The sequence below is a fragment of the Pristiophorus japonicus genome, chromosome 4 (assembly GCF_044704955.1).
Source record: "Pristiophorus japonicus isolate sPriJap1 chromosome 4, sPriJap1.hap1, whole genome shotgun sequence".
In the NCBI taxonomy this organism is placed as follows: Eukaryota; Metazoa; Chordata; class Chondrichthyes; family Pristiophoridae; genus Pristiophorus; species Pristiophorus japonicus.
Genome location: NC_091980.1, coordinates 59,521,761 through 59,534,494, shown reverse-complemented (window position 1 = coordinate 59,534,494; position 12,734 = coordinate 59,521,761). Strand labels below are relative to the sequence as shown.

The following is a 12,734-nucleotide window of genomic DNA, read 5'->3' as shown; positions in this document are numbered from 1 at the left end:
AACAAAATCAGCCCCAGTTAGATCTGAAAGAATAGCAGTGAACTTTGTAAATCTACCATCATCATCATAGGGAGTCCCTCGGAATCGAGGAGGACTTGTTTCCACTCCCAAAGTGAGTTCTTTGATGGCTGAACAGTCCGATAAGAGAGCCACAGACCCTGTTACAGTGGGACAGACATTCGTCAAGGGAAGGAGTCAGTGGGGCTGGTTTGCCGCGCACTCCTTCCACTGCCTGCGCTTGGCCTCTTCACGCTCTTTGCGTTGAGCCTCGAAGAGCTCAACGCCCTCTCGGATGTACTTTCTCCACCTCGGGCGGTCTTCGGCCAGGGTCTCCCAGGTGTCAGTGGTGATGTCTCACTTTACCAGGGAGGCTTTGAGGGTGTACTTATAACGTTTCTGCTGTCCTCCTTTGGCTCGTTTACCATGAAGGAGCTCCGCATAAAGCATTTGGCATGTGAACTATGTGGCCTGCCCAGCGAAGCTGATCGAGTGTGGTCAGTGCTTTAAATCTGGGGATGTTACCCTGGTCGAGGACACTGATGTTGGTGTGCCTGTCCTCCCAGGGGATTTGCAGGATCTTGCGGAAACATCGTTGGTGATATATCTCCAGCGACTTGAGGTGCCTTCTATACATTATCCATGCCTCAGATCCATACAGAAGGGCAGGTATTACTACAGCCCTGTAGACCATGAGCTTGGTGGTAGATTTGAGGGCCTGGTCTTCAAACACTCTTTTCTTCAGATGGCCGAAGGCTGCACTAGCGCACTGGAGGCGATGCTGAATCTCCGCATCAATGTCTGCCTTTGTTGGTAAGAGGCTCCTGAGATATGGGAAATGGTCCACGTTGTCCAGGGCCGCGCCGTGGATCTTGATAATTGGAGGGCAGTGCTGTGCGGCGATGACAGGCTGGTGGAGGACATTTGTCTTACGGATGTTAAGCATAAGGCCCATGCTTTCATATGCCTCAGTGAATACATTGACTATATCCTGGATTTCAGCCTCTGAATGTGCATAGACGCAGGCGTCATCCGCACACTGCACTCAACGACAGAGGTTGGGGTGATCTTAGACCTGACCTGGAGGCGGCGTAGGTTAAACAACTTCCCACTGGTTCTGTAGTTTAGTTCCACTCCTGCGGGGAGCATGTTAATTGTGAGGTGGAGCATGGCGGCGAGGAAAATTGAGAAGAGGATTGGAGTGACGCAGTCCTGTTTGACCCTGGTCCGGATGTGGATGTGGATTGGGTCTATAATGGATTCACTGGTAAGGATCATGGCCTGCATGTCATCGTGAAGCAGGCGAAGGATGTTGACAAACTTTTGGGGGCATCCGAAACGGAGGAGGACGCTCAATAGACCCTCAAGGTTGACAGTGTCAAAGGCCTTAATAAGATCGAAAAAGGCCATGTATAAGGGCTGGTGCTGCTCCCTGCATTTTTCCTGCAACTGTCGCGCTGCAAAGATCATGTCTGTTGTGCCTCGTAGGGGAAGAAATCCGCATTGTGATTCCGGGAGGAGCTCCTCGGTCACAGGGAGAAGACGATTGATGAGAACTCGAGCGACAACTTTCCCAGTGGCTGATAGCAGGGAGATTCCCCTGGAGTTGCCGCAGTCGGACTTGTCCCCCTTTTAAAAAATGGTCACAATCACTGCATCTCTGAGATCTCCTGGCATGCTCTCCTCCCTCCAGATGAGAGAGATGAGGTCATGTATCCGCGCCAACAGCGCCTCTCCGCCATACTTTAGCGCCTCAGCAGGGATTCCATCCGCACCCGTAGCCTTGTTATTCTTGAGCTGTTTTATCGCTTTGCCTAGCTTGTTCAACGTTGGGCTTTTACTGAGTTGGTGGCGGGTCGCATGCTGTGGGATGGAGTCGAGAAAACTTGAGTCAAAGGCAGAGTCTTGATTGAGGAGATCGTCAAAGTGCTCCTTCCATCGGGCTCTGACAGCCTCAGTGTTATTGATGAATGTTTCCCTGTTCTTGGCCAGCCGTAGGGTGGGGCCTTGGGAGTTTCGACCGTAGGTGGCCTTGACTGCAGAGAAGAATCCTCGCTGCCGGCCAGTTGTTGTATCTCCTGTGCTTTCTCCATCCACCATCTGTTCTTTGGGTCATGGGTTTTTTGTTGGACCTGAGCCTTGAGCCATTATTAACGTTGTTTTGCAGCTCCAGAGTTGGGTTGTTGCTTGAGGCTCAGAAATGCTTTGCGCTTGCGATTTATTAGTTCTTCGATCTCCTGATCATTTTCATCAAACCAGTCCTGATGTTTTCTGGTTGAGTGACCAAGTGTCTCTTCACACTGGTTATAGAGGCCTGGAGGGCAGACCAAGCGCTATAGGCATTCAGCATCTCAGGGTCATCAAGGCATGCCAGATTGGCTGTGAGGCGCTGGCTGTATAGGGCTCTCTTAGCTGGGTCTCTAAGTGCCCCGGCATTAACTTTTTTGTGGAACTGCTTCTGCTGTCCCCTCTGCTTTGGGGCAATGTTAATGTTGATGATGGATCGGATTAAGCAGTGGTCCGGCCAGCAGTCATCAACTCCTGTCATGGCGTGGGTGACGCGCACATCCTTGCGATCCCTGGCTCGGACGATGACATAGTCAAGCAGGTGCCATTGTTTAGAGCGAGGGTGTTGTCACAATGCCTTGTATTTGTCCCTCTGGTGAAACAGGGTGTTGGTGATGAGGAGTTCATGTTCTCGACATTTAGTCAGGAGTAAGGTACCGCTGGAGTTGGCTTTCCCTATCCCCTCTCTGCCAATCACGCCTCCCCAGAGGGCTGTGTCTTTGCCGACCCTGGCATTAAAATCACCCAGGAGGATCAATTTGTCACGCATGGGGATGCGGGACAAGGATGTCTCGAGGTTGGAATAAAAACTCTCTTTAGCCTCATCCGTTGCATCGAGTGTAGGGGCGTACACCCTGATGACTGTGGCGCATTGGTTCCAAGATAGGGTAATATGAAGAGTCATGAGGCATTCGTTAACCCCTCAGGGGGAGTCTTTGAGGTGGTCGACCAGCTCATTCTTGACGGCAAAGCCGACTCCATGAAGGCGGCGTTCTGCCTCTGGTTTCCCTTTCCAGAGGAAGGTGTAACCTCCACCATGTTCCTTCAACTGGCCTTCCCCTGCCCGCCGATTCTCGCTTAGGGCGGCAATGTCAATGTCAAAACGTCTGAATTCCCGGGCAACTATGGTGGTGCGGCATTCCAGCCTGTTGCTGTTGGGATTATCCATGAGGGTCCTGACGTTCCAGGTCCCGAACTTCATACTGACCAAGTGGAAGATCCTTGTACATGAGTTCTTTTAACGTGGGGTGGCCGCTGCATACTGGCAACCACATAGGCTTAGCTGAACAAGGTCTTGGTCCAGTGGCAAGGGGGGTCCAAGACAACTGGAGACCAGGCACAGCTCTATAAGCCTAATTGCCTACGGCGTAGTGTTGGCCACAAGCTCAGCGCCGGGTAGCGCCATTGATGGTAGATGGCCCAAGGCTTTGTTGCGGGGCAGGCATTAGGTTATTTTAAAAGTTAAAAGTTGATTCAGAATTTATTTATTTCAAAAGTTTCTAAGAGTTGTTAAAAAGTCTAAGGTGTAAATCAATAATAAGTTATAAAAGTTTCCCCAGTTTAAAAAGTTTCTAAAGGTTGTTAAAAAGTCAAGGATGTAGATCAATAATAGATGTTTAAAAGTATTTCGATTAAAAGTCTAAAATGTAAGTTTTAAAAGTTCTCCCAAATTGTTTAAAAAGTTTAAAAGTTGATTAAAAGTTTAAAAATTAATTAAAAGTTGGTTAGGTGTTTAAGACGTTGGGTTGAATGCCACCACCACGGTCCCTTTGGCCGGTTCAGCGCTGGCCTGGATTCCCTTCGGCTGGTTCCACGTTCCCACAATCTGACAGCACAGTGAACACCTGGTGTGCGACCACAGGGACAGGCGTGGGCAGGTGTGGAGTCCTTTCGGCCAGGATGGCCCAGGACGGTGTGGAGTCCTTTTGGCCGGCGCGGGATCCCATCGGCCCGGGACAGAAGCGGCCGACGCGGAATCTACCAGATTCTGAGCACCATGCAAATATTCAGTTCAGTGGATTTGTCCAATTAGCTGTCTCTGTGAGAATGTTCCTACATAAACTCATGGTTTGGAATTATTGCCACTGCTTTTGTTCAATTGCGTCCTTTATGGTGGGCTTTCTTCCACTAAATATGTCAGGCCAATAAGCTTAAAATTCCCAAGATCACAAATGTGAGCTTTTTAAAAATTGGGGAAAAATTTTGCTATTGTCTGGACTCCTGGGACTAGCCTGTGTTTTCACTGTGAAAAATTTCAGCCACAGCTCCACCTACTTCTACCATTCCCTTAAGTATTCTTGGCTGCTTTCCATCAAGCATCATAATTTATCAATAAACATTTCAATACAAAGTTAAACTTTTTTCATGAACTCAATGCACCCCCTTCTCCTCTGGTTACTAGAAAAGAAAAACTATTTTCTACAATGCAAATGTTGAAAAAGAATTATTTGAAGTTTCTACCATATTCTTTTCTACTCCCAGTATCTCACTTACCATATCTTTATAAGACCATACCTGTTCTTTAACACATTGCCTACTAATAAGACCCAAAAGACCTCTATAATTGATAAAAGCTCTTAAATTACAACATCCCTTACAATTTCTTTTTCATTTAGGATTATTTGTTAAGCAGTTTTAACTTGAGTTTTATTGTTTTCAAATCGCCCTTGAATATTGTAAAACATCTGTATTTTAATTTAATTTTTCCCTTGCCTTTCTTCCTTTACTGAAGGCGTTGACTCCCATTAGGGTATGATTGCATTAATGCTGGCTGCCTTCCAATGCTTTGGCCATGCGGCCACCCTTTATGCTTGGGAGTTCAGGTTAACCTTTGTCCATATCATTTATCTGAATGTAGACAACTAGTTCTTTTCCAGCTTTCTTCAATATACGATCCCCTCTCTCTAACACAATGTACTATAGTCTCTGCTAAACTCAAAAACACACAATTTTCCCTATCTCCTCGGCTTACCTCTTTTTACCCATCCAATCATTATTCTTCTTGAAACCCCTTTTCTTTTTTCTGTATCCTTCTATCTTTCTTTCGTAAGAATGAGAAAGCTCTCCTGAAGGAACAGAAACACATTTCTCTACAAACAGAGACACCCCCCCCGCCACCCCCCTCCCCACTACAAATAGGCAAAGATATTCCACAGACAAACCGATACAGAGGCTCACTGCAACAGAGAAGATCACCTTGGGCGGTTTTAGCCCATTTTATAATGGTCGTGAGCCCACAGCTCAAATTTGCTCATAATTCTGCATTAATTAAGGTAGATTTTGACTTTGTGGGACAGTGTAAAATGGATGATAGCAAGTTGGCAGCCAATTTTACATTTCTTCTGATTTTTATTTCCACTGAAGTCAATGATGTTGAAGTGAACGAAGTCAACAGAGAGAAGTTTTTTTCCCGCTTTCACTTGAATGTGCTGACCCAAGCTGAGGTATGAATCTAAAGGCATCGGCAATTCTCCAGTACTTTTCCCAAGGGTCTGAGCCTAGATAACGAGTGTCAGCAGGCTATTTGACCATGTGGGGCTTATAGCCAAGCCTGAGCCTGCCCTCATATAAAAACAGAACAGACTGAAAATGCACAGCAGATCAGTCAGCAGCTAAAGTAGAGGTAGGCTTATTGTTTGAAATGGGCTTCAATGGGCTCAACCCAAACGTTAACCTAGCTTTCTCTTTTAGGTGCTGACTTATCTGTTGTGTACTTCTACCATTTTCTATTTTTATTTTAGATTTATACCACTTGCAGTTTCTCTTTGTGGCTCCGATCCTGTCCTCATCTACACACAAACACATTCCCCAGTTGAGGTCACTTTATGATGATCAATGGTGAGAATCCTGGCCAACTTTTCCCTTCCCTGTTCTAGGGAATGATTAGTGCAATTGCTACCACATTATTTCAGACCGAGCTTAGATAAGCTACCTTTGTGTTCTGTGCTGGAAGACCACGAACCAAATCTGACACTTTCCTTGTCTGTAAGGCTCAGGGGAACTTGTGATAAAAATAGTTTATTTGTTTCCAACAAAAACAAAGTCATCTGCTAAAAGAACATGATAGACTCTTCTAGAAACCTTAAGAATTGAGAAGGCAAGATACTGTAGGTATACAGGGCCCAAATTTCCCCAACCCCTTTTTCTGGCGCACTCACCCGAGATGCGCCGCTTTTGTCCGCCTCCAAGTGTGTCAAAAATCTTCCTCACGATTCTGACCACTCCCCAGCCTCTCCTCAGTGATGATGTAGTGTGGCCCAGTGGATTGGGGGCGGAGCCAGGTCCCGGCGCTGAAAACAGTACCGGGACCTCTGCACATGCGCGCTAGAGTCTGCGCGCATGTGCAGTAGCTCCTGGTAGGCCAAATCCGTAAGTGAGCGCGCGCTGCAGGCTGTATGGGAGGGGCCCGAAGCACTCCGTCCCTAGCCTTGGCCGAATGGGCTCCCTCATCGGCAGCCTGCTGCGTTCCCTAAGGTAGGACTTCTATTTTTTATTTGTTATTTACTGATTGATTAACTGCTTATTAATTTGGTCTGGGTGCTTTAGGTGCAGGGATCCTTCTATTTTTTATTTGTTAATTAATTGTTTATTATTTTTTATGCTTTGTTTAGTGCTTGGTGCAAATGTACTGCTTTGTTTAGTGCTTGGTGCTTTAAATGTATTTATGCTTCTTTAATGTTGTTGTGAAGGTGTTTAGTGCTTTGCAAGGTCCCCTTCCGCGCTCCACCCCCCACCCTATCTCTGGCTGTCTGCGCTGATTTCATAAGTCACCACAAGGTTTTTCTAAACGAGAGTGCCCACTTACACTGGCCTAAGTTAGTTTGGAGTAACTTTTAGCTGGCTAAACTTGCTTAAATGGCCAAAACAGGTGTAAGTGGCTGGTAACGCCCCCTTTTGAAAAAAAAACTAAACTAAAAAAAACTTAACTAAAAACTTAACTAACTCACTTACACTCGTGCAAATTAAATGGCCAGAATTTCAACTAAAAAGGTCATCCAGAAAAATCAAGTTGCTCCAAAAAAAATGGAGCAATTCCTGGGGAAATTTGGGCCCATTGTCCATATATGAAATAGAAATGGAGAACTGACACAAAGGAGTTAAGACACAGGACAAAATCATAAAAGCAAATTATATTGTCAAATAACTATCAAATTTTACAGTTGAATATAAAGTTTTCTTATAGTTATCACTGCATTGGTGAATCGAATATAAATATAAACATTAACAAATAAAGTATTTGTAGTGTACAAAATTTAAAGAGTACTGTTCAGTACTTTAAATACAAATGCACAATGAACTAATAAATAAACAAATGCTTCTTAAATATATAATATATATATCAATATTTCCATTATTTTATTCTAAATCTGTGTAATTTGTTTAATTTACATATTTTACAAAGGACTGGCTGCTGAGCTTTGGAAGGACCCATCACCCAAAGTACCTCCATAGGATCACACTCAGCTATTGAAGAACTGGACAGTAAAGCAGCTACTACAGATTGACCCTCAAAGGACTGAAAGGAGCTCAGAATGGGAAAATCCCAGAGAAAAGGGAGCAGGAGGAGGATTGTTTATTTCTCAACCAGTGCTAAACAAATGAACGTAGAGCCAATCTGCTACAAGCAACCTTCTGTGTCATGAAACACAGTCATAGAATGATACAGCACAGAAGGGGGCCATTCGACCCATCGTGCCTATGCAAGCTCTTTGAAAGAGCTATCCAATTAGTCCCACTCTCCTGCTCTTTTGTTGTCATTGTGCATTCGGGTGTTACCAGACTGCTCAGTGTCATGGACATTTTAAATGACCTTATAAAGAAGGAAAATGTCCTTCTCTAGTGAGCTCTCAGTATGTGGTAGAAGTAGTGGCTGAGTACTCCTTGAATTCTATTGACAGAATTGCTGGCGCATATAGAATTAGCAAGAGATGTCCCTGTGGAGGATCCTGCCACAGATGTGAAGTCCTATACAAGCTCAACAGCACAATGCAAGAACTGGACTCCCAGATCCCTTGTCCCTTCTGGAGCTATGATGTGCTCACTCCTCACCAGGCACCTTATCATCATCCTCCCTTTCCTTCTCTGAGGCAGTGATGGGTTTTGGGTGCGAGTCTGAGGAACTGGATATGGAAGAATCATCTGTAGTAACATAAAAGAGTATTTTCACTAACTGGCCATCCAGGAACTCCAGATTTTTAAAAAAAATATGGTTGTTTCAGAAGACAGAGAATCAAAAAAATTATGTATTTTCTTCAAGCACAGCAAATGAGTATAGACACACACAGGACATTATACCTGAGTGATTGCAAGACATTCTGGAATATTAAAGAAGGTGTACTGGACTTCATTGTGATATTATTCTTTGTCATTTATGAGTAAGAATGTATATAAAATTCTCATCGAGGATATGCTGGCTCTCTCACCCAGAAGATTGAAGTGTTTAGCTAGCATTTTGATGGTTACTATTTTGGGGAACCATATTACTATCCTGCCCCTCCTTCCAAGATCAATGCTTTTAAAAGTTGTGTGCTATTTTAAATGTAGACACACGTTATCATTAATACATTTCTTACGAGTCCTGCATAATTCTCAGTACCTTAGAAATGTTGCGTGTTTCAGATAGTATAGTCAAGGCCTTATAATCGGCCTCTGCTGTGGGCAGTGCTGCTTTGATGCCAACAAAAGGACGTTTGATATTTATGTACTAATTGAAGACCCAGTGGTATTTCACTAGCCACGATCTATTTGTGTTGTTTTTCTTTTATTGTTATTCTTTTTCCTTTACCATTAGAAATCTATGACCTATGGTTATTTCCACTAGTTACAATGATAAATTTAAATATGTATAGTTAACAGGCTGGATTTTGGGCTTTTTGGATTTAATCGCGGCGGGACGTTAAAGTTAGCACCTGAAAATAGTTTGCGACTTCAACTGCAAGTTTCGGTGAAAATGTAAGTTGGAGGAGCGTTGGCGTTAAGTCAGGCATTACACAACGGACTTTGTGCGCCCGAGCTGAAACTTGCAGTGGTAAAGAAGTTTCATTGTTGATTAGTGCCCTGCAACATAACATTGTGGGGTAGAAATTCAGGTCCGCCCGAAACGGGTCGCACCTACCGTTGTTGATGCGTTTTCTCTGCCGCGGTGGATGAAATGGCCTCTTGTGCCAAATTCAGCTCTTTGTCATTTTTTTTCAAGCGGACCGGAAGTCGGTCATAATGGGGGCGGCAGTGCGGCAGTGAGCACACTAGAGGGGCGGAAGTGGAGGTAGGACAGAGTCTCCATCGCTGTCAGTCATCAGCGTAGCACTGATAACATCATGATGCTAGTGCGTCACCATGTCTCCCCCCTTACTTAAAGGGGAGAGCCACTGCGAACTCTGCAATTCATTAGTTCGGTCCACTAGGCCACCAGGGAGGGTTTCGGCTGGGCCAGCGGCCTGGCACCCAAGAGGCGGTGCCAAGCTGCCTGTTAGCGGCCCGTCCAAACACGGGGGCTTAATTGTCGGGCCGACCTGGCAGTCGACGGCAAAAAAAAATGGCGGCCGCGGCAGTACGCGCTCCCCTTGAATGGCCATCGCGCAGCCATGTCGTGCACACGGTAAACACAATGCACCGACAAAAAAACTGTTGGGGGCACGGCTCGGCAGCCCGAAGATTTTTTACAGTGAATTTCGATTGAGGTGCAGGAGATTGGCGGCGCGCGCTTTGATGACGCACTTAGAAGGGGTCGGCAGCATCGGGGCAGAAGTGGGGACCACCGGAATTTCGCTAGCGGTGGCCATTCAACTCCAAATCGGCGGCCATTCAACTCCGCTGGCGTGGCTGCTGCTTTCCGGCGGTAAGAGGCATTTTCAGGAGGCTGAATTTTGGCCCCTGTATATTGTCTGGTTTTATTTTGGTGGGAGGTGTTTTTGTGACTTTGTTGCAGTAAAATTTACGACTCATCATTTGCCATTGGTGTCTTGTGCATCATTCCAATGTTCAGCGGAGATGTACCTTTATGGGGGCACATAGTGTGTCCAGTATTAGCTCCATCCCTCAGTTTCCTCCATTTAGGAGTGCCGGTCCATTATGAGCTGGTTACGTGTGAGTGTTGGTCTGGCAGCATCTCCACGCTGCCTCCCCCGTGGATGGGGTGGCTATCCAATAGCAGTCTTGCTAGGCTCCTCTTCATCGTCTTCCTCCTCCTGAGGTGGACATGCAATCCCCACTGGCAATGTATGGCCCCTCATGATGGCCAAGCTGTGCAACATGCAGCACACCACAATGAATTAGGTAACCTGTTGAGAGGAGTATTGAAGGATGACTCCAGAGCAGTGCAGGCATCGGTCTGCCTGTAGGAGATGGCATATCTTTGTCAGCACTTCCTTTCAGAGGCACCAGCCTTTTCACACACTGCTCCTCAGAGAGCTGGAGGTCTGAGCGTTGGTGTCTTAAACCCGTGGGGGGTAAGCCCTCCTCCCGGACGTCTTCGGCCTCTCATCATTCGTGGGTCAACATGGCCAAAGTCCTTCCTCTAGCTTGACACTGCCTGGCAATAGCATGGAGCATGAAACGCTGGCGAACTAGTAATGCCCCCCATTAAATTTTCTCACTGAAGTTCTAAGGGCACTGTAATGGCAGATAAAAGTGAAGTTTGCAAGTTGGAGCTTCACACAGCATTATGTGTGGACCCGTTGTAGTCAATTTGACCTGTGATGTAGGATCTTCATCCCTCCATTTAAAAATGCTGCCAATACTGCCTGCCGCACCCTGGGACCGCCTGTTTTTTTCACGCGTTTCCTAGGATGGCCGTTAAATGAGGCGTTAAGGCTGAATGTTCCATCCAGGGCGCTAGCACAGCATTGCACAACGATTGACGTCATCATCACGCTAAAAACGGAGGGCAGGCGGTATGTTTTTGCGCCGGTGCAAACCAATAGCTGAATCTTCCAGCCGAGCGGTAAATCCTGGACACCCGGCATAATGCCCAAAAACAGCATTTGACGCCCCACCAGGGCACTAACCGAGATGCAAATGAGCCGAAAATCCAGCCCAATATCTATCTGGATGTTTCAACTCACCACTGCTGGTAAGCTAAAATGGCTTGCATTGGAAATTCAACGTGAATAGCTCAGCAGCGAATGTACTTAGTTACTGCTCAAAAAAATGCCTTTATGTCTATGATGCTCTGAGGGACTGCTTCTTCAAAAAAAATCTCCAATTCTTTTCAGACTGCCACTCCCTAGCTGAGAGGATGCACTAGCAACCTGTTTATAGGGCTCTATTGATAGTGCTCCTGAGCTGGCTGCTAAGAGGTGTGCAGGAGGGACCAATAGCTCTACTCTCCCACAGAATAGTACACCACACCCACCCAAATCCTGTCTATTTTAAAACAAATTGATAATCACAAATTCAATCTCCAACCACTGACATGCTATTTGATTTCACATTGTATAATCTACAATGGAAAAGTATATATAAATAAATGAATACCAACAATTTTGCAGCATAGAGTAACCAGAAACAATCAAATATTGAGTGGGGAACTTGAATTTATGAAATGTGAGATCAGCTAATGTGTGTCAACTGCACATGTTAATCTTGTCATTAACACCTGAGTACTGTCTGATCTGTATCTATGAATACCTGAAAAACAGCGAAGACTGATTGCTTTTGGTGAAAACACTAGACAGCGCTCAAAACTGGACGATTTATAGGCCTCTTTTCACTCCTCCTTAATAAATAAATGAATAAAGATGGATTAATTCAATTAGAACAATAAAAACAGGCTAGAATAGCACAGTGTCCTTTCAACGTTAATCTACAAGTCCAAAAATAACCCGGACTGACAGGAATGAAGGTAGAATTTCCACAGGGCCATGATCAGCGCCGTAACTTTGGCGAAAACACCAAAGAATTGCAATAAACATTGTTTTCACCATTTCTCCACCGCTTCCGTGGATTTTCTGCTGAAGTTCTGGTGGATGATCTGGAGAACCCCTGTGGAAATTAATGGCAAACATCTTTGTCTCATGGAGGCAGCAGAAGTAAAATGAGTTTGGGTCGTCTCAATTCATTTCCTAGCAGGTGTGAATTCATAGTACAAAACTCCCTGTTCTTTAGCACTAACCTGGAAATTTCACTGAAAGAGGCCATAAGAATGGCAGGTGCTGCAAATGGAAACTGGCATTGTAGGAGAATCCTGTTTTGAGATTGGTACGACACCAAGTCGCCTATTCTGCAATTAGCTAGCAAGGGAGCCAGTTCCTGCATTTTCAAATTTGTTCTCAAAAATGTCACCGTCACTAAAAAGAAAGCATTATGTACATTTTCTTAAATTCAAAGAACTCTTACCTGCCACACCACCAGCCAGCCATACACAACACAGACTGGGTGTTGTGCTCCCCTCAGGCATCATCCAGTCACACAGCAACATGTAAGGAATAAAGTACAAACAATATCCTGGAATGTCTCTGAGGTACATGGCTCCGACCCCTCGGTACAGTCCAGCAATCCCTTCCTTCCGCAGTATTCTGCTAATGCAGTGCATGGGCCCCCTGTACAGAGGCTGATCGTTCAGTGCAATCGAGTGAATGGAACTAGCTCCAACCAAATTTAATTTAGCTGTAGAAGTGTATAAAAAAGATTTAGCAATTCTTGAATGTAATTAACATTCCAAAAAAAAATCA

General features: G+C 45.3%; 1 protein-coding gene across 2 annotated transcripts in view; it reads right to left on the bottom strand.

Annotated features, from left to right (window-relative positions):
* The window catches only part of slc25a48 (solute carrier family 25 member 48), a 63,623-nt gene that overhangs the window by 19,691 nt on the left and 31,198 nt on the right, over window positions 1-12,734 (bottom strand). Inside the window, exon 7 of one of the 2 annotated variants that reach the window (XM_070878234.1) lies at window positions 12,400-12,669. The exons of the other annotated variant lie outside the window; for it this stretch is intronic. Coding sequence (XP_070734335.1) covers window positions 12,400-12,669 — 270 coding nt within the window. The remainder of the gene's footprint in view (window positions 1-12,399; window positions 12,670-12,734) is intronic. 2 annotated transcript variants of the gene reach the window in all.